General features: G+C 40.3%; 2 protein-coding genes across 7 annotated transcripts in view; one reads left to right on the top strand and one right to left on the bottom strand.

Moving 5' to 3' along the window:
* SPHKAP (SPHK1 interactor, AKAP domain containing) overlaps positions 1 to 25,246 on the top strand; it is a 168,826-nt gene that overhangs the window by 116,755 nt on the left and 26,825 nt on the right. For all 6 annotated transcript variants that reach the window (XM_082689969.1, XM_082689970.1, XM_082689974.1 and 3 more), the window contains 4 exons: positions 4,465 to 4,524; positions 6,353 to 6,487; positions 14,990 to 15,245; positions 16,894 to 20,671. In XM_082689969.1, coding sequence (XP_082546095.1) covers positions 4,465 to 4,524; positions 6,353 to 6,487; positions 14,990 to 15,245; positions 16,894 to 20,671 — 4,229 coding nt within the window. The remainder of the gene's footprint in view (positions 1 to 4,464; positions 4,525 to 6,352; positions 6,488 to 14,989; positions 15,246 to 16,893; positions 20,672 to 25,246) is intronic.
* Positions 8,502 to 25,246, bottom strand: part of DAW1 (dynein assembly factor with WD repeats 1) — a 129,120-nt gene continuing 112,375 nt past the window's right edge. Inside the window, exon 13 of the mRNA XM_082689978.1 lies at positions 8,502 to 8,546. Within this exon, the coding sequence (XP_082546104.1) occupies positions 8,539 to 8,546 (8 nt within the window). The 3' untranslated portion in view covers positions 8,502 to 8,538. The remainder of the gene's footprint in view (positions 8,547 to 25,246) is intronic.

A 25,246-nucleotide genomic window follows, 5' to 3' on the forward strand; every position in this document is an offset into this window, starting at 1 on the left:
AGATAATTTTGGTCCAGGGTCCTGAACCTAGTAGGAGCCTGTGGATTGGGGTAAGAAAAGAGGCAATTTTTTCTTCAGGAGATTTGTGGATCAGCATTTTAATACCACCAAATGAAGAGATCTCATTCTCTCCGCATGGCCAGATGGCTGCATTGTTAGAAGCTGCCGGAGGAAAGGATTGGTTTTCTTCTAAGATAAAACTTAAGTATGTATCTGGTAATAGTAAACATTCAAATGCCCCAATTTGAAAGGCAATTCGACATCATGCTTTTTGTTAACAGTTTCTCCTTTCTTTCTTTTACTCTTTCTTTCTTCTTTCTTTCTATTTACTTAATTTTATTTTTTCCATGTTCCAAGATTCATTGTTTATGCACCACACCCAGCGCTCCATGCAATACGTGCCCTCCTTAGTATCCACCACCAGGCTCACCCAACCCCCCACCCCTCTCCCCTCCAGAACCCTCAGTTTGTTTCTCAGAGTCCACAGTCTCTCATGGTTCGTCACCCCCTCTGATTTCCCCCAATTCACTCTTCTTTCCTTCTCCTAACGCCCTCCATGTTTTCCCTTATGCTCTACAAGTAAGTGAAACCATATGATAATACACTCTTTCTGCTGGATTTATTTCATTTCCTAAACAGGATCTCCATATAGGATGATTGTCTTCATGGGTGTTAGCTGATTTCAGGAGAGATGAGAAAGTACGCAGCAAAAGTCAGAGGCCCCACACTCTGGGCTAACAGCCTGCTGACATACAACCTCTGGCACCGAGATGTGCCCCTCCTTGACCCATAATGCAACAGCATTTCTCGACTATCTCATTAATTGTCTGAAGAGTCCATGAAAAAATAAAACTTCCCAGCATAATGGGAGTTTTGCCCCATTATGCCCTTGGCAATCATCATCGGTTCTTATGTTAACCTTTTCCTTATAGTGGCTTGCACCAAAATATATCCTTTTTTAAGATTTATTTGTTTGAGACAAAGAAAGAGTGAGCACTTGGGGGTAGGGGCAAAAGGAGAAGGAGAGAATCTCAAGCAGACTCCATGCTGAGCAGGGAGACTGAGGCAGACTTGACCTCAGTACCCTGAGATCACGACCTGAGCTGAAATCAAGAGTCAGATGCCGAGCCAACCTTGTAGGGGCACCTGGGTGGCTCAGTGGGTTAAGCCTCTGCCTTTGGTTCAGGTGGTGATCTCAGGGTCCTGGGATCAAGCCTTGCATTGGGTTCTCTGGTTGGTGTGGAGCCTGCTTCCCCCCTTCCTCTCTCTCTGTCTGCCTCTCTGCCTACTTGTGATCTCTCTCTGTCCAATAAATAAATAAAATTATTTTTAGAAAAAGAAAAGGAACAGCAAGGGACACCTGGATGGCTTGGTCAGTTAAGCCTCCAACTCTTGATTTTGGCTCAGGTCTTGATCTCATGGGTTTCTTTCTATACTGTGGAGATTCTGGGCAAAATTCAGCAGACTTTTTAAAAAGTTGGAGTAAAGAAGACATCATCATTTTATGCTATGCTCCCTGTGCCTTGAAAGTTGAGAAAGACCTGAGGGTTAGAATTTCCCTCCCAACAAGTGAGGCTGCTCCCTGTGTTATTGCAGCCAGTTGTAAGGAAACTTGCGCTAACAGAAGTGGAACATAATCCTCTGCGGGCTTAGTTAGGGTGAGTGTTCTAGGTGACTAAAATATTAAAGTCTGGAAGATTTTGCATGATGGTTCTACGTGTGTCAAAACAGGTCCTTCAGGGTCTGGAGAGAACTCCTCGAGTGAGGAGGCTGAGGCTGTATGGCGGAGATACCAGCCAGTTGGGAATAAGATGTAACTTCTCTGTGTTGACTCTTCATCTCAGTCTGGAGTGATGTATTAGATTGCTTGAAAGCAAAAATCATAAAGTGGCATCATTTTCTCAGTGACACTTGTTCCTCCAACATTTTATTTTAAAACTGTAATAATGACAAAAGAGAGGCATTTGTATTTGAAAGGTACATACAGCCACAAAATTGGCTTTGTTAAGTAGGCAAGAGAAGAGGTGTCTGTGTTCTCGCAGCGATGAGATGTGTTTCCATCTGCCTCAGCTCTGTGTGTCTGCAGATGGTCTAAACAAAGGCACGTGCGGACACAACATGAAATGTATGTGAAGAGAAAGGAACCTCCACTGCAAGAAAAGTGTTTATACCTTTTTATGTGTATTTATCACCAATTACGGTTCTCAACTTCACTTTTATCTGTTTTTTTAATAAATCCTTATTCACAGAACTAAAAAGCCAATCTAAGAACTTTACACAGTACCAACTGATGGAGTAACATTAGCTCTGTTAATTCTATAACTTCTCTATCTACTCCCTTATATCCTTATTGGAAGAAACATTTTATTGACAGCGTCGGAACTGACAACATAAATAAGGAAAATAATTATTACGGGGTGATGTCCACAATAACCGAGACAGTGCTTCCACTCCATGTATGCATATGCATTTATCAACATTTATTGAGCACCTACCAAGTACCAGGCTTTGCTAAACACTAAGCTATCAGAACCTGCCTTCATGAATAAACAATCTAGTAAAGGCTGAAGGGAAATAAATTATGTTTAAGAGATTATTAAATAAATGCAGATACTTAAAAAAATTTCCCTGGATCATTTGTTATATTTGGATTTGCCCCTTCAGGTATTTTACACATAACCTAATAGCCCTTAAAAACTGGATCATCCTCTATAACCAAGATATGGAAAGATACATGTGTCAAGTATAAGTAAGTTATTGGTTTATGTCTGACGTTGTTCTAGTCTTGGCCCAGCTAGCAAGTGTGGAGGGTTTCTTCCAAACCTAGGCAGAATTTCACATCGCAGCCCAGGATGAAAAAAGAGAAAGTTTATCTTCAGAGAACAAAAGATAGTATCAGAGGGCAGGGAAGTAGTTACTACAGATGCCTTTCCTTGGTCTCTGTGTTATCCTCTCCCACTGTGATAGAAGATAAAAGTCTTGCAGTGCCAGGTCAAGGTAATACACCTTTCTTTAAGATGAATGGAAAACTGTCGAATCAGTTCAGTAAAAGCAGTCCCAACTGCATGTTATTCAAAGCCCCTGAGTATGAACAGATATTGAACCAGTTTTCCAAGGGCAAAGTTCTAGTTATTATATGAATATTCACAAACTGCTCTAAACCATGAACTCCTTCCAAGCACCATCTCCTATTCATGCCTCTCTTTGTACTGTCCCTGAAGGAGCTCATGCCTGGTTCCAGTTTAGTCATCCTGTTAACCCAATGGAGGGGAACCTCTTAGTTAAGAGTGTGGATGGCAGTTTGTGCCCCTTCTTCCCCCAAATGCCCATCAGGTTATTCTTAACAAGCAGATACTATACCCTAGAGATGCTGCAAGGATATTGTGAGTTCAGAAATCCAGAAAACCTTCCATCGGGGGGAATAAGACAGTAATGAGCTTTACACTATAACACTGTACAACTATTGTAGTTCTTAAAGACTTACCCCAAATCTTTCAATTATTTTTTTTCAATTATGTAAAAAAGAGAAAGGATAGATTCTGAGAAACCATAACTCAGACAACTGAAATCAGAAGGCCCCATATGCTTCCAAGCATCTACGTAAGTCCAAACATCTGACTAAATATTCAGATAATTAATGCTATCAGTTTTATATGGGCAAATTAAACCACTATGTATACCTGAAACTGATGTAACATTGTGTGCCAACCCCACTCAATAAATAAATAAATACATAAATAAGATTCCAATTAAATTGATTTATTTATTTAAGGGAAAAGAAAAAGAATATATCTCACCTCTTTATGTTTTAAGTTGTCTTCTCCCCGTCTCCATGCAAATGTCCTTAGCAGATTTTTTTCGATGCTCTGTGAGATTTAAACTACAACAATTCTCTTCTTGTTGTTCTGAGTTATTTTTTAAGTTTGTTGCTACCGGTTTCACAGTCCAACTTATTCAGACATTTATTTAGGATGGCTAAAAAGAGGCAAACTATACAACAGGTTTAACTCAACCAATGAAAACTATGAAACAAAGAGAAAGCTTCTTATCATGTACTGGACTAAAAATGAAAGGAGAAACGAGGGGAAGGAGAAAAAAAGATAAATTAAAATGTTCATTGCAATTAAAAACAGAAGTTTAGAATATTGTAGGTCTTCTCTCCATTTCATGAGATTCGATAACCCTTTGAAAGTCTGAAGACTTGTGACTTGCATTGAGTTGAATACATAGAGACGGTTTTGTTTGTTGGACCATGAATGGAAGATGGGATCAGGTGAATTGTGCGTAGGGTGTTAGAGGTTTGCACAGAAGCCAAAAGGTACAGTGACTGTTTTTGTGCCAGACCAACTATACAAAATGTGCAGGATTCTCAAATCATTTGCCCGAAATGGATTCCATGCTTTTTTTCTGGAAAAGAACTGCCATGTTTTTCACTTACTTGGTTGTTTTTGGGATTTTTCCCAGGTTTGCTTCGTGAACCTGGATGTGAACAAGGATGCTTGCAGCACAGAGCACCTGCAGCAGGTAACACTGGGAGCACAAGCTCTCTGGGAGCGCGGGACAAAGACTGACTGAACCAACTAGAGAGCCGACAGGACTTCATCTATAAATGGCACTCATTCAGCTGGAGAGTCTTTAATAGGATAGTTTCTTCAAAACCCATTTTCTGACCCTTCCCCTGCCACCTCCCACGCAGGTTGCCTTCCTTATACTTGTGAAACTTGCTTCCCCAAGATTGCAGCCCTGTAAAGAGATGCTTCTCCTGCCTACAGGGACTGATAGTGGCTTTCTCTGCCCCTACCTCTGTTTTCAAACATCCTGCCTGAGATGATGTTTCCAAGGTTTCCCAAACCCTCTTGATATCAACCAGCCCTTCTCTGAGGCTCTCAGATCTGCTCTTTCCTGCTGCTTTGATCAAATTTGTGTCTCTAGTTTTGGTTTCTACACTCTTAACTACAGTCCTACATTCAAGTGGGACTTGGACTCCTTGCATTCTGCAGCAGTTACATATTCCAACCATATCCAAGTTTGGGAAGATCCTCTTGTAAACCCTTGATAACACACAAGAACTTAAAAGGCCCCTCAGTCCTCTGAGCTAGAGCCAATTGGGGGTCAATAGAAAGAATTAATTTGCATGATATGGTGATCCATCCATACCCAAAGCTGAAGATGGTTTGACTTCACTATTTGGTATAATATAGTGGTGTAACAGACACCATTTGCAGCTTGACAATCAGAACAGTAGGCCCGTGATTACTCAGTTATCCCTGTGATGTTTTTTCTTAACAGTGCTGCCCCTGGGTTTGAAGCTTCTCAAACCCAGTTGCCCATACAGATTATCCATTATAGATTTCCACAGAGCTTCAAGTGTCATTCATCGGTGTAGTCCTGGAGGAATTTGGGGGAAAAAAATTTATACATAGGATTTCATTTAATGGACTTATGGTCAGACAGAGTCTGTCAAAGAAACAGCGAGAGAGACCAGAGCAAGTTGGAATCTTGAGGACTCTGTGTTTGAAGATTTATATGAGGGATTTGAGACAATCTTCTGCTATGGTTAAGAGTAGAAACTTGGCAGTGATTTAGCTGTATGAACTTGTGTAAACTAATCTCTGGACCTCAGGCTACTTACATATAAAAAGAAAGTAATAATGGTATCTAATGCATGTGGGGGTGTTGTGGAGATTAAGTGTACTAAGATGTAAAATGAATACAATCTTTAGCATAGCACCTAGTGCACAGAGTAAAATCAATATTGGAAATTATTTTGTTATTGATATTATTATTTACTGTTAGTACAGATGATTATTAATCAACAAATCTCTTATTACAAGAGTTAAAAGAAAAAATTTTTAGGGACGCCTGGGTGGCTCAGTTGGTTAAGCAGCTGCCTTCGGCTCAGGTCATGATCCCAGCGTCCTGGGATCGAGTCCCACATAGGGCTCCTTGCTCAGCAGGGAGCCTGCTTCTCCCTCTGCCTCTGCCTGCCGTCCTGCCTGCCTGTGCTCGCTCTCTTCCCTCTCGCTCTCTGATAAATAAATAAAATCTTAAAAAAAAAATTTTTTTAAAGAACCCCTACAATATATACATGTGTTGTGACATTAATTATTAAATACCTACTTTGGAAAATTTAGAACTAAAAGAGTTTTTAAAGCTTTATGTTTAAGTAATTTTCTATTCCAATCTAAACTTTTATGCTTCAATTTCACACAGTCTCTGCTAGTAATAATCTTAGTAGATTAAGTAATCTATTGTTTGCATAAGTTATGTATTAGTTTTGCAAGTAAATAGTTTTGGAGTAGTGTTTTCGAGATGAAAAGAAATCTAAACTAACTTATTTCCTCCACTACAGAAATTGGTCAATGTTTCACCAGATCTTCCAAAACTCATCAGTTCCATGAACGTCCAACAGCCAAAAGAAAATGAAATTGTCCTTCTAAGTGGGTTAACATCTGGAAATCTCCAGGCAGATTTTGAAGTTGCACAGGTAAGAGATGTGAGCTCTTTGTCGCGGCCAGCACGATAAATCGACCAGGAACGTGACGGTAAGAGGATGAAGAAAGAACTCGAGAAGCAAAGAGATGGGGGCAGGAGGAGCACTGAGGAGGATGTCCCACAGTGCTAAGTTTATTCAAAGCATTAAGGCCATATATATAGTGATATTACAATAGGAGAAGCAATACACCTGTGTCTAGTTAAACAACCATGAGTTCCCATAAGTTTCACAAGAAACTATAAACAGACCTCGTGAGGCCAAACGGCTGATGCCAATACAATTGTTCTGTATTGATACAGCAAACCTGAAAGTAATTTATGGGCTGCACCAGGGCAGCAAGGACCGGCCATGAACTTATGACCCCAACCGAATGGTTTCATTTGTTTAGCAAGCATGTGGGAAGTCACGTAGGTGAGCGCACAACACATAGCACAGACCCTTTCTCAGTGCTACTCAACTTTTCCCGTCCTAAACCTTTTGTTAGGTTATTTGGACTTTAAAGGAGGCACAAATCAGGGCCTGCTTTGGTCCTCGTCTCAAGCCTTATTGCTGCCTCCCACAGCTCTTAATAAAATATTCATTAGTAATAAATTATTTATGGTCAGCTCTTGACACAAGTCAGTATGAACGTCATACTGCTACACATATGCTCCCATAGATAGCATGGGACTCCAAAATCTCTTTGCAGTCAAGAACAGTCTTCATATGTGTTTCTTCTAAATATGTACTCAGAGTTTGACAGACACAAGAATGAATGTCTTCCCTTACCTCAACTGCTAACATTTATTATCTTCTCAAGTACATGATGCTAACTTGCACTAAACTAGACTGTTGGTTCGAGTAGGCATTGACTGGTTAGCTTGGTTTTCTTCAAATCAATTAGAGAATCAAAAACAGACTCAAACCATGAAAGACTATGGACTCTGGAAAACAATCTGAGGGTTTTGAAGGGGTAGGGGGTGAGAGGTCGGGGTACCAGGTGGTGGGTATTATAGAGGGCACAGATTGCATGGAGCACTGGGTGTGGTGCAAAAATAATGAATACTGTTATGCTGAAAATAAATAAAAAATAAATTTAAAAATTTTTTTAAAAAAAGACTTGTCTTCTGTTTCATAACAATATCAAAATTCTAATTCATACTATAAGTTCCCAGAATCCTAGCATTTCTTCATTTTTCTTATATTTATTTCTTAAGATATACCAAATGAGCCAGGCAAAGAAATACAGGATAGCAACTTCATGGCTGTTAAGTGAGTTTCCTAGAAAGAGTCAGGTGATTGAGTGAGTTCTTAAAGAGTTAGTTTTCCTTGAAAAGCAAAACTCTTAGAAGAAATGGACATTACTAAAAATAAAGCAGGAAATCAGATACTGTTATTCTCATTCAGTGCACTGATGTTCGTTGTTATTAGATAAATCATTATAGCATTCTTTATTTGAAGATAAGGTTTTACAACTATAAATTTAGTCAACTTACAGAAACAAACATGATTTCTAAAGGCACACTGTATCAAAGACCATGGATATCCCCAAAGAAGACATGCTGACAGGGACAGATAACAGCTACAGATTAAAATGATGAATGTTTGTTTCTCTTCAGTTGTTCTTTTTTGGGTTTTAGTTTTACTGTAAAATTTTAAAATATTCTCTCAGTCTTTAGTCTTTCAAAATTTCAAAAAAACTCAGAAATCCACCCACAATTTCTTGCATCTAGTCCAGATGCTTTGTAAAAATCTGCACACAACTTATTACAATAGAAAAGGGGCACCTGGGTGGTGCAGTCAGTTACACTTCCAACTCTTGGTTTCAGCTCAGGCTGTGATCTCCTTGTGGTGATCTTGGTGTCATGAGATAAGTCCAGTGTCTGTCCATACTCATTGAAGAGTCTGCTTAGGATTTTCTCTCCCTCTCCCTCTGCCCATCCTGTCCTGCCCATGCTCTCTTTCTTTCTCTAAAATAAATAAATAAATCTTTAAAAAAAAAAAAAAGACTGGAACAACATTTCTCCTGGTCAATCTAATAACACATTTTCTTAGTGAGAAAATTAATCACCTGAAAAGAGAAAACAGAAGTGGTTCTAAGTGCCATCTCTTTATATTGGGCAAAACTATGATGACCAAAAGTAATTTTTGAATCTTATTTTGAGCAGTATTTTTGCACCAGGCCTATTAGGATTTGTAATTAAACAAGACAGAAAACTAGATTATGTATAAAAGAATTATACCATCTCATGTAACTCAACAGTATAGTGGGTAGATTATTACTGGGACATGAACAGTGTATTCAATACATGGATCCCCTTGGGACCTCTTCCAGCTTTCTCTCTCTTTATCCACTATCAGACAGTCTCTTTCCAGGAAGTAGCACTGTCCCTTTGGGTTCAGTGAATGTCTCCTCCAGGTGGCTTACAGCAAAGGTCTAACTGTGTTTTATTGACTCTCATGTGTCATGTGCCCATTTCTGAACCAATCACTATGGCCTGAGGATTGCAGTGTTCCGGCTGGCCAGGCTGGCTCACATGATCACCTCAGAGTTTGAGGTCAATGAACTCCGTGTAAACCACTGAGGCTGTGAGTAAACCAGAAAATGGTGCCACACAGAGGATGTAAATTGGAAGAATGTTGAATGATGCTGTGTCACAAAAGCAGCACAGATGTTAATTGGGGTCAGGGAAAGTCAAAATTCCCAGGACTCATTAAATATCATTCATTAAAAACATACTTCATTTTGCAAAATTTTCCGAAGAGCTGTCCAGAATTGCCTGTGAGCTGTACACACACTCTCTTTCTCTCTTTTTTTAATGTATAATGTATTATTTGCCCCAGGAGTACAGGTCTGTGATTCATCAGTTTTACACATTTCACAGCACTCACCATAACACATATCCTCCCCAATGTCCATCACCCAGCCACCACATCCCTCCTACCCACTCCAGCAACCCTCAGTTTGTTTCCTGAGATTAAGAGTCTCTTATGGTTTGTCTCCCTCCCGATCCCATTTTGTTTTACTTTTTCCCTCCCTATCCCCCACAATCCCCCGCCTTGCCTCTCAAATTCCTCATATCAGAGAGATCATATGATAATTGTCTTTCTCTGATTGACTTATTTCATTTAGCATAATACCCTCTAGTTCCCATCCACGTTATTGCAAATGGCAAGATTTCTTTTTTTCTTTCTTTCTTTCTTTCTTTTTTTTTTTTTGATGGGCGCATTTTATTCTTCTCCATCCGAGTCCCCCTCGCTTCCTGCACACCATTTCACTCTTCCTCTGTCTTCCAAAGGCCTACCTCATTTTCTAGGTACCACAGTCCATGCATTTTTAATAGATCAGCAATGTTGAGGAGCATATCAATATGGGATCCCATGTTAGCCAACCACAGCCAGTTTAGGGATAGTCTCAGTTTGGCTATCCTGCCAGGAGAATTAGTTACCTGTTAATCCACAAGTAGTCATGGAGATATTGGCACAGGCAACTTGAGCTGGGTTAAGTAGGGAGAGTCTAAATCAGTTCGCAGGGCATAGCTATTGTTCCCAGTGACCCTGTGAAGAAGGGAATCAACAAGCCACTTGGCACCTTTGAGGCAGAAAGTTGCAATCCCAAAGATTTTCAGGAGTCTGGATAGCAAGTTACCTTGCTTCTCTCAACTATAATTTCCTATTCTATAAAACAGAGATTTTAAAAAAATACCTTTTCTCCATTCTCAGAGACTAAACATAGTGATTTAATAAAATAATAAGAAGGCACCTCAAGGTCTATTCAAATGCAGTGTTTTCTTTCCATGTCCAAAAAATTGAAGAAAGGCAAAGTAGAAAGAAAACATTATTTAAAGCAAAATAAAAGCCACCTGTGTGGCTCAATCTGTGAAGCATCTGACTCTCGATTTCAGCTCAGGTCATGATTTCACGGTCATGAGATTGAGTGTCACATGGGCCTCTGTGCTGGGCATGGAGCCAGCTTAAGATTCATTCTCTCCCTCTCTCTCTGCTCTTCTCCCCTTCTATCCCAAATCAATCAGTCAATCAGTCAGTCAATCAAAATAAGATACCAGGGTGGACTACTATGCACAGTAAGAGTAATCATCCATTTAAAATCTGACCAGGCTCCTTTGGGGAAGAGAAATAGAATACTGTCACAAGGATAATGTGACTCCAGAGGCATTTCTTTATTTATGAACAGTTTTCTCTTTATTTATTCATGCCTTCATCTTTCTAGTTCACAAATGACCCTATTGCTTTTTTATAGTCCCACATTACTTGACAATTAAATTGTACAACTGAAAAAATGTAAGAAAATATTTATAATATACCTTATTCATTCATATGTAAATATTATAAACACAGTAATATTGGTTGAATGAATGAATATATTGTATATTATAAGTGTTCATCACTTTTCTAGGTGTTGAGGATACAGTGGTATATAAGCTGGACATCTTGCTTTTAGGGAGCAGCTTACATAGTCTGACATTCTCTTTGACCTTATCTATTATGGATATTATTAAATTTATATAAACTCAGGCACAACTATCCATACTTACGTGTTGCAAAAGACTAATGAATAGAGGGGTGCCTGGGTGACTCAGTTGGTTAAGAGTCCCACACTTGATTTCAGCTCAGGTCATGATGTCTCAGGGTTGTGAGATCAAGCCTTGCATCCAGCTCTGTGCTGAGTATGAAGCCTGCTTAGGATTCTCTCTTTCTCTCTCTCCCTGTTCATCTCCTGCCATGCTCGCTCGCTCTTGCTCTCTCTCTCTCGACTAATGAATATATACCAGTGAGCATTAAATGAGAAGTTGGCATGACATTTTCCTTCCTCCAACCATCCTTTATAGGGCCTTAGGATAAGTCTCTAAAATATCTTAAGAAAAATCATGACTACAGCCAATAGTCAAGTAAAATATTAAATGGAAAATGCAAATAAGATCAATTACTTTTCTACAAAGGAAAATTTTTTCTGAGATGCATATTATGTATAATAATAAGATCTACTTGCAGGCATGCATGAGTTCAAGGAGGTCCAGGTGCAAACCACCCTCCTTTCCAAATTGCACATTGATTAGACCAGGAAGCCACGGGGTGAATTGGAAGGGACACAGGCATTGGAGTCCAACAGGCCTGGATTGCAATGCTGGCTCTTCCACTTTATATTTGTGTCGTCTTGAAAGGATCAGTTAGCCTTTTTGTGCCTGATGTCTCCTCTGTAAAAGAGTAATGGCACCACCAACCTCACAGAAATAATGTTTATATTAAAGGTAATAGGATTGTCAAAGCACCTAATAGATAACAATAAACATTATATAATTATACCTGCCATTATTTTATAGGATGCATATCATTTGACCCTCATTTACCTAAGACTCCTAGGATGTTTATTTACTTTCAAGAAGAGAGTTAAGAAAATAAATTTTCTGTCTATGAATGCAATAGCCATGGAACATTGTACATACACTTACAATCCTTTCTCTAAGTTTATTTTGAGGTATTACTTAACAGTTCATGCTGATGTACTAATACCTCTTTTGATTCCTGCCACAATATATAAAACTTTATGTTATATATATTTAATCTAAATAGTATGAAATGGTCAATACGGAACCATTTTACCTATAAATATGGTAATTTCATTTGGTTCAACTTTATAATTATTGGTATTCATGCCTATCCACTGACAGTATTTTGTGCCCCACCTTCCGGTCCCCATCCCCCATCAATTTATGTTTGTATCTCCCAGCACACCTTGCATTTAATAGACACCCAAAAAGCATCTTTTAAATTTCAGGTTAGTTTAGTATATCTGAATTCAGTAGAAATAAAATTAATCAAGCCAGCTACTGTTACTCTACAGCAGTAGTTCCTTGTCATTGTGGGGGAATCTCAGACCCTTTGTGAATTTCATAAAAGCTACAGACCAGTGGTTCTCAAATATTAATACATGCAGGAATCACCAAAAGATTTTTCTTGTAAATGCAAATTCTGATTTACTGGATCTGAGGTGCCTCCCGGGATTATAGATTTCTAACCAGCTGCCAAGTGATGCCAAGGCTGCTAGTCTACAACTAGACTTTGAAAAGTAAGGTTATGAACCCCTTCTTTGAACCCCTTCCTTTTTATAAGACACACATTTATACATAAACTACTTCCTCCAAACATTTCAAATTCCACCTTAATATAAATTTATTTAGGTTTCTCACCACTAACTCCCATTTCCATTCAAAAAATTTTCTGTTAAAAATTACTATGAATCAGCATATTATTATTCCCTTCATAAAAATAAAAATCCCAATGCACAGATATGTTTGTAATTTACTAGTCTTCTGTGCAGGAGCAATTGAAATTTTTTGCTATTCTAATGAACAACAATATGGATAGCAAAAAGTGTGTAGTGGAGAATAAGGATATGGTCTGTCGGGGCGCCTGGGTGGCTCAGTGAGTTAAAGCTTCTGCCTTCGGCTCAGGTCAAAATCCCAGGGTCCTAGAATTGAGCCCCGCATCAGTCTCTCTGCCTGCTTCTCTGCCTACTTGTGATCTCGGTCCGTCAAATAAATAAATAAAATCTTAAAAAAAAAAGGGGGGGATATAGTCTGTCGCCCTAGAACAGAAGAAAATTAATAGGTCTCACAGGGACACCACCCAATGATTTAAGCCTCCTCAGCACTGCTTTCTTCATATGCTGGCCTTTTCAAGATAATCAGTGCTCTTCCAGTGAATTTCTTTATACCTCATTGTGTCTGCTTCTTCAGATGAGCAACACACATTATAAATTCTAACTGTAGTTAATAGAAACACTGAAATACTGACACAGGCTTTACTGAACATCACCAAAGCAGAAAAGGATCATGGTGACCAAGACAGCCTTAACATTCCCCTCAGCTCGACTAGACTTCCAGCTGTCTTCTCCCAGACTAGAAGCACTGAAGCCCCTTTTTCTCAGAATATTTACCCTAGAAAACATGGTTAGGAATCTCTGCCCCTTTAAGATGTAAACCATTTGAAAAGCCTCTTCCCAGGTTTATAAGCCAGGAGTGTCTTTTTCTTTTTTCTTTTCTTTCTTTCTTTTTTTTTTTTTAAGTGTTTTTTTTTTAAGATTTTATTTATTTATTTGACAGAGATCACAAGTAGGCAGAGAGGCAGGCAGAGAGAAGTGGGGAAATACACTCCCTGCTGAGCAGAGACCCCCGATGGGGAGCTCGATCCCAGGACCCTGGGATCATGACCTGAGCCCAAAGCAGAGGCTCAACCCACAGAGCCAGCCAGGTGCCCTAGGAGTGTCTTTTTCAAAGACCTGAGAACCATCTCTGAAGTAAGATCATCAAAGAAGATAGTGTCCCTTTCTCTGTGGAAGGATGGGAGCCTAAGGTCAGCAGAAGCCTGACTCCAAGTTCCAAAACCACTTCCTCCCATGCACATAAGCCAATCAGCAAGTCCAGATGGCCTGCAGCTGTCTGACACCAGCTCTTTCTTTTTTCTTTCTTTCTTTCTTTCTTTTTTTTTTTTTTTGGACAGGTTAACTTTTATTGTGTAGTTGAGGAAACAAAGACATTTTAAAAAAAAATCTAATATACAGAATGAAAGTCACAGAATAGGTCAGGGCAAAAAGAAACACTTGTGCTTTTTAAGGTTTCCAATGTAGTGGTAGAGAGAGACCACAAAACCATTTTACAAAAGTACGGACTTTACTATGTTGGGATTCGATAACTTTTTGAGGTTTTTGTTCCAACATTCTGACATAAAGAAAGATTTGTATTAACGAAGGCAACTAGAAAAATTTTTATGTAATTTTTAAGAAATTCTGTTTTCTTGAAGTTCTGTAACACCAACATCTTGTATCCATTATTTTTTTTTTAATTTCTTTTCAGTGTAACAGATTTCATTGTTTATGTACCACACCCAGTGCTCCATGCAATCGGTGCCCTCCATAATACCCACCACCTGGCTCCCCCAACCTCCCACCCCTCACCCCTTCAAAACCCTTAAGTTGTTTTTCAGAGTCCATAGTCTCTCATGGTTCACCTCCCCTTCCAATTTCCCTCAACTCCCTTCTCCTCTCCATCTCCCCATACATGATACCAGCTCTTAAAAAGCCCACGGCCCTTTTGTTTCAGTGGAGTTGTGATCCAGCTTCGTTCTGGCCCTTTTTCCTAATTTAAGAGCTTTGAAGAAAATCTTCCGTAACCTGTTTAACTTTGCCCGGTGCCACTTTTGCTTTAGCAGGAGACAACAAAAATATGTGATGCAACTGGTGTAGTTTCCCCAAAGTCAGACTTTCTCCTGGGTACCTTGTGTGCTTTATTTTCCTATTTATTTATGCTATTTATTTTTGAATAGCACTCGAATTTTTTTCAAGCAATGCATCCATCGAAGCCCAGAAGATATTCCAAGTATTTTAAATGTCCCCCATTCCTTATAACAAGAAAGACTGGTAGAAGAAGAAAGGTCAGAAGTGATGGTTTTTTATTCTCTCTTTCAATAAATATGTTTATTCCTCTCTACTTTCAGTGCCCTTGGCTGCCAGATATCTGCTTGGTCCAGTGTGCAAGAGGGAATAGGGCAAACAGTACCAACTGCATCATCTTTGAAATCAACAAATTTTTGATCGGTCTTGAACTGGTGCAGGAGCGGCAGCTCCATCTGGAAACAAATATCTTAAAAGTGGAGGATGACACCAACTGCTCCCTGTCTTCAATCGAGGAGGACTTTCTCACCGCCTCTGAGCACTTGGAGGAGGAAAACGAGGTGGAAGACTATAGGAGCGGTGAGAACGGCCCCATGAAACAAACGCGCATTAGTCACCCTCTAAAAATGACTGGGATTTCAGGAAAGTTTCAGGCCATGTCGGTTGGGCTGACACACCATAATCTTCACTTACAGAGTTTAGGGAGGACAGAAGGATAACAGACCATGAGTGAGCTGCCGACTCAAGCACTTTGACACAATGGTTGGATGGCTCCATCTCCCTAAAGATGCCTTGGGGATGCTGAAGGACATCCTCCTGCCTGCCAAGAGACTAAGACTATCACAGGGAGGAAAGTTATCTTCCCTGAGACTTCCATAAAGCCACCATTAGCTGATGCCAACTTAAACTGGCCTAATTCTTGCACTGCCTCTTAGAGGCTGGGAAGCCTGGTTTGGTTACCTAGTCCTTCTGAGCCCCAGTTTCTTTATCCAGTACTTGGGAGTGTAATAGTGCCTCTTAGCACTGCTTAACACTTACTATATTCAGCTCTATGTATTTATAACAGTTACCTGTTATTTATGGTAAGGACATAAGGAAATAAGACAGGAGAGTACTTAGCCCTTAGCCTTTATTCAGTTTTGAATGACAGATTCAAAGAGCTCAGTGAACAATGTGTTCTTTTCCCCCCACTCTTAGCCACAGAAGAAGGGATCCTACTGTTTTCAGTCCCTGGGACAAGTCCCACCCAAACTTCAGAGCAAATTTTTGCAGCAAAGCTTTTGCAGCAAAGCTTACTATGGAGGTTGCTGTAAACATTCTCCCTCCTCCTTCCATGTGCACTGGGAAGCTCTGAGATGCAACTGTCTGGGTTACTTTTCCCATGGAGCCATGGGGAAAGATAATTAAGGGCATCCAGGTGGCTCAGTCAGTTTAGCATCTGCCTCCAGCTCAGGTCATGATCTCAGGGTCCTGGAATCAAGCCCCCGAATCAGTCGGCTTGTCCCTTTCCCTCTGCCCCTCCTTCACCCCCCTCGTGCTCTTTCTCCCTCTCCTCTCTCTCTCTCTCTCTCTCTCTCAAATAAATAAATAATAATCTTTAAAGAAAGAAAGTAAGGATCCACGCTCAGCTCCCACTGCCATCTTCTCCCACTCTGGTGTGGACATTTATATCCCACATCGAAAGACATTTTGTCGAGTGTGGTTCTATAATGATTCATTTGTCTTTCTAAATCCTGTTTATTTGGGGGGGGGTGGAGAACCACCCCTGGTGCTATAAGGCATTTTTATTTTTTTTTTATTTTTTTTTATAATTTTTTATTTTTTATAAACATATATTTTTATCCCCAGGGGTACAGGTCTGTGAATCACCAGGTATACACACTTCACAGCACTCACCAAAGCACATACCCTCCCCAATGTCCATAATCCCACCCCCTTCTCCCAAACCCCCTCCCCCCAGCAATCCTCAGTTTGTTTTGTGAGATTAAGAGTCACTTATGGTTTGTCTCCCTCCCAATCCCATCTTGTTTCATTGATTCTTCTCCTACCCACTTAAGCCCCCATGTTGCATCACCACTTCCTCATATCAGGGAGATCATATGATATAAGGCATTTTTAAAAAGTAATCTCGGGCATTTTCTTTTTTAATAAGGCATTTTTAAAAAGTAATCTCATGAGATCCTGCTATCCAAAAAGTAATGGCGGGCCCTCATTTTGTCTTCAATAGGTTATGAGAATATAAATGTCTCAGCTAATGTTTTGGAAAGTAAAGGACCAAAGGAAGCCACTCAGGAGGAATGGAACAACAAGGAAAAGATGCTTTATGCTCTGGAAGACAAATATATTGGCAAATACCATCCAATGACGAAGGCAGAAGGATCGGTGGAAAAAGTAGAAAACACCCCTTTGAAGAGCCTCCGTGCATCACCCGAGCCATTGGAATGGAAAGGTGAAGCTGTGCAGAATAAGAGGCCAGCCACAAATTATTATTATTTAGAAAATGTTAAAGGTCACGTGGAAAAATCACAGGCACCCTATATTCCTGGGGATGCTTACTTCTCCAGGATGGTTAAGAACGGTGGGCCTCCCATCTATAGTGCCCTCGCTAAGCATGACAACAGCTTGGGTCCAGGGGACCATAAAGATGGCACAAACTCCTTTCCTCCCAAACAGGATGGAGAAGCCACTACTGGCGAGTATGCTACAAATTTAGCAGAATCCGTGCTGCAAGATGCATTTATTCGGTTGTCCCAGTCTCAGCCTACATGGCCCCAAGATTCCGCAGTCAGTGTTTCTGTCGGAAATGCTCTGCTACCCAGTGGCTGTTCCACTAAAGGTATGGTGGTCCCTCAGTCATGGAACAAGCTCCCCAAAATTGTCATTGTTCAGAGTCCAGATGGCAGTGATGCTGCCCCTGAGGCAGGCATCCCCTCCTGGTCTGAGATGGAGGTCTCCGTTGAAACCTCAGGTGTCCTCTCTGGAAAGAACTCCAGCAGACACCCTCAGAGTGCTCTAGAAGTTGCACTGGCTTGCGCAGCCACTGTGATTGGAACCATTTCCAGTCCTCAAGCCACAGAAAGGCTCAAAATGGAGCAAGAATCTTGGGTTTCAACGCCTCCAGTGGGAGGCCCTGAACCACTGCAAACTCAAATATCCCAAGTACTCAAGGAGCCTTCCATCAGTGAATACTCCTTTCCATCTGCTCTGTGTGGCATGACTCAGGTGGCGAGTGCTGTTGCTGTGTGTGGCCTGGGTGAAACAGGAGAGGCGAAGGCTCCGAGTGGCCTCTCCTGTGCAGCTGAGGCCTGTGCAGCCGTCCCCCCACTCTGCAGTCTGGCGACAGCGGGGAGCCTGGAGCTGGGAAATGAGGCCATTGCTTGGGCATTGCTCAAGGAGGCTGCTCTGGTTTTAACAAGGCCTAGTCCCTGCAGCAGCATTGGAGACCTCATGGAATCCATGAGCAAGAGAATCATAGAAACTGCTTCAAGGCCTCAGGTCTTTGAAAATGTCAGCTCAGAAAATGTCCTCAGGAATGATCTGGCACAGACCCTGTCCAATGTTATCCTGAAGCATTCCATTGATGAAGCTCACCAGAAAAACAAAATACTTGATCGCAACGACAGCAGGCATTCACCTGAAACCCTCGACACCTTGATGGAAAGTGCCAGTCAGCTGCTCTTCCGAGTGATATGCTTTACGTTCAAGAAGATGAGTCATTTTGTACAACTTGGGGAAGGCCCCGCTGTCCTCCCTAATGAGACCATAAGCTGGACGGAAACGAAATTAGGCTGCCGGCCACCTGACCAGGCTGGCAGTCTAGCCTGGACCAAAGCCATTGAGTATTCCAGCAGCTATCCACTCAGCAATCCACGCAGCGCTAGTCTTGTGATCAATGATCTTGTAGATGATGTGTGTCCGAAGCAAAATAGCAAGGGCCCAGCGAAGCCAGGCCTCTTCCAGAACCCCATGCTGTCATCTCAGTGGCCCTGTAGACCCAGAGAGCCTCATTCTTCAACTGCTAAAACACCCCCCAGAGAAATAGATCAAAAAGCAACGGCAGGAGAAGACCCAAACGACCCTCATCCAATGCGCAGGCACAGTGAGAATGAGTACGGAGCCACTCCGGAGGGAGAGTGCACACTGGCAGTGCGCAAGGGCAGCAGAGGTTCCCAGGACGCAGAGGATGGCGCCAGTGCAAATGCCCAGGAGAAGTATAACCGTGCCTCCCCTCTAAACAATGAAGTTCAAGTGAACCTGTCATTGTTAGGGAATGACTCGCTGCTTCCTGCTCAACCTGAGCTACAGGCAAAACAGGCAGATATATACTGCATTACGGACTTCGCGGAAGAATTAGCAGAGATGATTGTCTCCATGGCAACTGAAATCGCAGCAATTTGCCTTGACAACTCAAATGGAAAACAACCCTGGTTCTGTGCGTGGAAGAGAGGGAATGAGTCTCCGGTTTCCCCGAACGTATCCTGCCGGTCCCTGAAGAGGAAGAAGGAAAGCCAGGCCGGTGGGGCCGCAGTGAGGAAGCACAAACCACCAAGACTCAGCGAGATCAAGAGGAAAACCGATGAGCACCCGGAGCTTAAGGAGAAGCTGATGAACAGGGTCATGGATGAGTCGATGAACCTTGAGGACGTCCCGGATTCTGTCAGTATTTTTGCAAACGAAGTGGCAGCCAAGATCATGAACCTAACAGAGTTCTCCACGGTGGACGGCGGCTGGCAAGCCCAGAGCCATCCCCGGAACCGGTTACTCAGTGGAGACAGGTGGAACCGGCCGAAGGCCTCCAGCTGTGAAAGCATCCCAGAGGAAGACTCGAACGCCCAGGCTTATGTAAACAGCCTGGGTTTAATGAGTACCCTAAGTCAGCCAGTTAGCAGGGCCAGCTCTGTCTCCAAGCAGTCCAGCTGTGAGAGCATCACTGAGGAGTTTTCCAGGTTCATGGTGAACCAGATGGAAAATGAAGGAAGAGGGTTTGAGTTACTGCTGGATTACTATGCGGGCAAGAACGCCAGCAGCATCCTGAACTCGGCCATGCAACAGGCATGTCGTAAAAATGACCATCTCAGTGTGAGGCCAAGCTGTCCCTCTAAGCAGTCCAGCACCGAGAGCATAACCGAGGAGTTTTATAGGTACATGCTGAGGGACATTGAAAGAGAAAGCAGGGACAGCACGTCCTCCAGACGAAGCAGCCAGGATTGGACAGTTGGCTTATTGTCACCTTCTCTGCGATCCCCATTGTGTTACAGACAGTCATCCATGCCAGATAGCAGATCCCTGGGGGCCAGGCTGACAGTGAATGCACCCATCAAAGCCAACTCTTTAGATGGCTTTGCTCAAAACAGCCAGCAAGATTTCCTAAGTGTACATCCAGTCAGTAGTGCTTCCTCCTCGGGTCTCTGCAAATCTGACTCTTGCTTGTATTGGAGAGGTGGAACTGACCAGATCACCAACATGTTAATTCACGAGACGTGGGCAAACTCAATCAAAGCCCTCATGCAGAAGAACAAAATTATAGTGGATGATGCCGAGGCAGCTGAGGTTGATCCTGCCTCTGGTGGCTCTCCCATGCAAGTGGAGAAATGTGCAAACAGACCAGCTTCAAGCAGAGTGCAAAGTGGGCCAAGTCTTTTTCTTCAGGAGCCCATTGATAACCCAAGGAAAGGCTGCGTTACCGAAAGCAAACAGCCCTCGGTGTTGTCTCAGAGCAAAGCTGCTCCTCTTACAAACCACAACAGTTTAGATTCTTTTAAAAAGGAAACTTCTTCATGCTATGGGACTATGCCTGTAAACCGCACCAGGAGGTCACTTTGCTCAAGAGAAGTGCCTTTAATTCACATCGAAATGGATCAGAGAGAAGAGTGTGTTGGAGAACCTGAACATTCCCCCTCTGAAACCAGGCCCCTACAAGAAGCAGAGGAGCATTTGAAAGATGAAAATGTCCCAGATGTGGTGAAGGGTAGAGACACTGCTGGGAGTACCTGCCAGAACCCCAGGTAAGTGAGGGTTATCTAGACTAGAGAGGGTGTTTGGGACTGGAGTTTTCCTCTTAATTAGTATTTATTCTAAATCCTAGGGACTTCACTGATGCCAGAACTGAAATCCTGAGACAATAAATGACCTTCGTGGGTTAATATACATTTACAATAGAAAGTTGGAAGTAATTTTTTAAAATTTCTTAAAAAATTGTGTTCATCTCTATAATGGAGGAGATAGAGTTTTATTTTCCCCATGAAAATTAATATCCCATACTATGTTACCTCTTAAAATTAAGTCTCGAAAATTTTCAAGCAAAAAAGAAAATTACATCAACTTATTTGAAAAAACCCTAAATTTAAATTTTAATATTGGAATGTGACATTAAATACTTTGGTATCATTTTTCTCTATCATCTGTTAAGATTTTCTGTTTTGTTTTGTTCTAAAAATCTTTGCAAGGACACCATGCCCCACAAATGCTGGACCTTTACACGCTTGGTCCAATCATGGTAGTGTTACAAAGTAAAATTAGAATTTTGCTATTTCAATAGTTCCTTTGCAGAAAATCGTAGTGTAGGTGATGATGTATTCTGAATCTGAGACAAGGAAATTACTTCATTCCAGGTGCTTAAGGAAGAGTCCATCCTTTTACATCTCCCCTTTTCTGTAGAAATTCATAATATTCTTGAATATGAGACCATTGTACCATTTAAAAATTTATTATTGAAGTTTAGTTGACATATTAGTTTCAAGTGTACAGCACAGTGATTGAACAGTTCTACTCTATGTTACTCAGTTCTCACTAATGTAGTCACCATCGGTCACCATACATTGTTATAGTATTACTGACTATAATCCCTATGCTGTACTTTTCATCTCCATGCTTATTTGTTTTATACTTTTTTTTGTCTCTAGCTACATAAGACAGAAAAAAAAAAAACAGAAATTAAGCTACTACCATTGGAAAACATAAGTTGAAGACATAACCCATGTTGTCTTTTCAGGGACATATGTCTATTGTACAAAGAACCCATTAGTTAGGTGCAATAAACAAGTTGAAACAGTCTTTATCAAATTTCAACTGCTCTAGAAAATCCTTAATACTTTCCCACCCTACCAGGGAAGCAGATCGGTGCTCCCTATTGCTATAGGGCATCATTATAAGGTATGGATGGTGGTGGTGGTCTAGGTGCACGAGAGTATTTCTTTCTTAGCCACTTGGTACTGAGAACTTTCCAATTGACTTAAATCTTGGAAGAATTCGAGGGGGAGGGGACTAGAAAACTTACAAGCAAAAGAACATAAAGTTTAAAAAAATGAAATATAGGCCAAGCTGACCAAAACAAGTTCAGTAATTCTCCAGTTTTAGACAATATTTATCAAAAGTCTTACAGAAGTACCATACCTCACTTTAGTAGTGAGGTGGTGACCTCCAGGAAGTAGAGAAACTCCAGAAACAAACTTTTTAAAGTGATCAGAGTTGAAGAAAGAAAATAACCAAGTGTGAGATATATGAAAATGGAAAAGTTTTATTTTAAAGATTTTATTTATTTATTTGACAGAGAGAGATCACAAGTAGGCAGAGAGGCAGGCAGAGGGGGGTGGGGAGGAGCAGGCTCCCTGCTGAACAGAAAGCCTGATGTGGGGCTTGATCCCAGGCCCCCGGGGCCATGACCTGAGCTGAAAGCAGAGGCTTTAACCCACTGAGCCACCCAGGCACCCCGGAAAAGTTTTATTTTAGATTCCAGGTGTCTGACATAGCATCTTCTTCAATGTCATCATAAACCAGCCAAGATATTTAGCCAAAGAAAGTTAGGGAGCATTTTGGACATGTAGTTCAACAAGATTCATGGCTACAGGCTCAAATCAAATACTGATTGCCTCTGAAGTGAAATAATATTCATTATACAATTTTGAGTGGAATGTCACTAATATTATATATATATACATATATATATATATGTCACTATATATTATTAAAATATATACAACCTAGAGACTTCCAAAAAATTGAGGAAATGTGCATAAATAAAGCCTCCCACTGATTTAGATTCATATTCCATATAAGGACCCAAGCACATATTCTTTCTACTCATAATATAGACTTCTGATTTGGTTTTCCAACAACCAAAGAAAAAAGAATATAGAATCATCAGTCTTAGAAATTCAAGAGCTGACTCTGTTTCCAAAACATAACATTGAATTATATTTTTCTTTGTGAAGAAAACATAACATTGAATTATATATTTTTCTTTGTGAAGCAGTATACGGAATTATTGAATGCACTAACTAATTTTGAGGAAGTTCCCTAATCTCCCTATGTCAGTTTACTCACCGATAGGGATAAAGCTCTTAACTCAGTGCTTTGTCCATTAGAAGTATTCAATAAATGTTTACTTTATGGTTGTCGTTGTTGTTGTTCAGAGTTAGGGTATATGATTGCCTTTGTTTTAAGAAATGTTTTTTCCCCAGAGAAACCTGTTATGAACAGTGTGAAAATTTTATTAAAACAAAAGTACTAAGATTTACAAGGAGGGAATTAGTTATATTTAGATCATGTTTTCTAAGCTCAAGGTTGTTATTGGGGATTTGATATGTCAAAATATAAAACTCAGTACTCTGTGAAATAGTTCCTGACTACTTAACACATGGAAGGAAGTTACACAGACACTCTTGATTCTGTTTGGCCATAGGGAGATGTGATGTCCTGAAGATATTTCTAGGCTACTCTTTGAAGGACATTTTCACAATTCTGCCAAAAACTTCATAAAAACCCAACATACAGAAATAAAATCACTTTCTTAATTTTCTTTTATTTGAAAAAAGAATAACAATTTCAAAATTCATTATGGAAGTCATGTTCAAATGGAAATAGCTTTTGTATTTGAAGCTGGCACATTTGTCCAGATACCTAAATAACCCCTCAGTTATAAAGAAGGTAAATGATTTAGGATAGCCCAATTCTTGATTTCTGGAAAAAAGAGTGTTCTATTGGTAGGCAATAATGTGTTCTTAACTTAGCTGCCTTCTCTGAGATTATTGAAGAACAATTATACAACTTTTTGACAATTTGATATCACAAGTTATAAACAACAAGCTGAGAATTCTGAGCATTCGTATATTGTCCTCATTGGCATAATCTGGTTTTTTAAAGTGTATTTTATGTTGTGTTTTGATTTCTATAGCTTCAAGAAAACAATTATTCATCCAACAAATATTTGCACGTCCATCCTGTGATACACACTGCCCTTGGGGCTAAATAAACAGTAGAGAATAGGGATTTAGTACCTGCTGTCATAGCTCCTACACACCCAGTGGGAGACAAGACAATATGCTATGGGAAGACCCTTTGGGAAAAGATTATTACAGTGTGTTAGGAGAGGGAAATAAAAGGAATAATGTGATGGAGAACAACTGATTGGGGAATGCAGTTACTTAAGATAGAGTGTGGGCATTTGGATGAGACCTGGGACAAGAGAGTGTGCCAACCATGTAAAGAATTGAAGTAAAAGATGTACATTTGTGTTTCAAACAGTACTAGTGTTCTATCTAGCCTAAAAAAAAATCCCACCAAAGATCACCTAGAAATCCCACATTAAATATTGTAAATATCCCTTTTGAATACAGAGCTGCCCTAAACAGTATTAAATAAATAATGATAATGAAATCTTGGAGGCAGAAAATGAAGGATATAGAAATGAAAGTCGTAAACAAAAGTAGTGATTCTGCGCTTGCTCTTGAGGACTTTCCAGTCTCCCTAACCTACAAGTTCACTTTCTAAAAGCTAGTGAAAAGTAGGAAATAAGACTGTGGGTCCATGAATGGTGAAGACTTAGGAATGACACCAACCTCCATATCTTGAAGTGTTTTGCCCTCAGAAAAAGTACAAATAGTAAAAAGGGTCAATCACCAGAAAAGGAGTTGATAAGAACAGTTATTTTTGGGGGTTAGGGCTCTAGATAGAAGGGGAAAAGTCCTCCAAGAATTTATACCACGGCTTCCCTAATGTCTATGTGAGGTTTTAATTTACACCATCTGTGTGGTCCAGAAAACCCCAAGTTAGTAAATTAATAAAGCAATTTCAGGTTAACAACACTGTGAGATCTTGGCAGAGACAACAATAAATCTCTGGATATTTAAGCCCAAGTCTCAAAAGCTTTCAATAGATAAAGCCCCATCAAATAAGCGGTCAGAACCTCAAATCACAAGATACACAAGGAATCAAAGCACTGTGAGCAAGACTCAGTACAAATACCAAATACTAGGATTAGCCCTAATAAGGATTTCAGATATAGGAATTATTAGATACAGAATATAAAATAAATATTTTTAAAATAAGATATATAAACTAGGAATGAAGAATAAACTATAATTAAAATAGAATGAGGCAGGCTTTAAAATTAGTTAAATACTACAAGAGATGACAAATATAATCACTGAAATTAAAATGTCTATCATAAAAAATAATTACTAAGAGATAAAACCATTGAAATAAGGCTTTAATGGCATACTTGCAGAGAGAACTATAGAAAAAGATAAATGTGTAAGGAACTTTGTTTCCATTCATGATGGAATAACTAAAGCTGAGTTTAC

This window comes from Mustela nivalis, assembly GCF_964662115.1.
Source record: "Mustela nivalis genome assembly, chromosome: 11".
In the NCBI taxonomy this organism is placed as follows: domain Eukaryota; kingdom Metazoa; phylum Chordata; class Mammalia; order Carnivora; family Mustelidae; genus Mustela; species Mustela nivalis.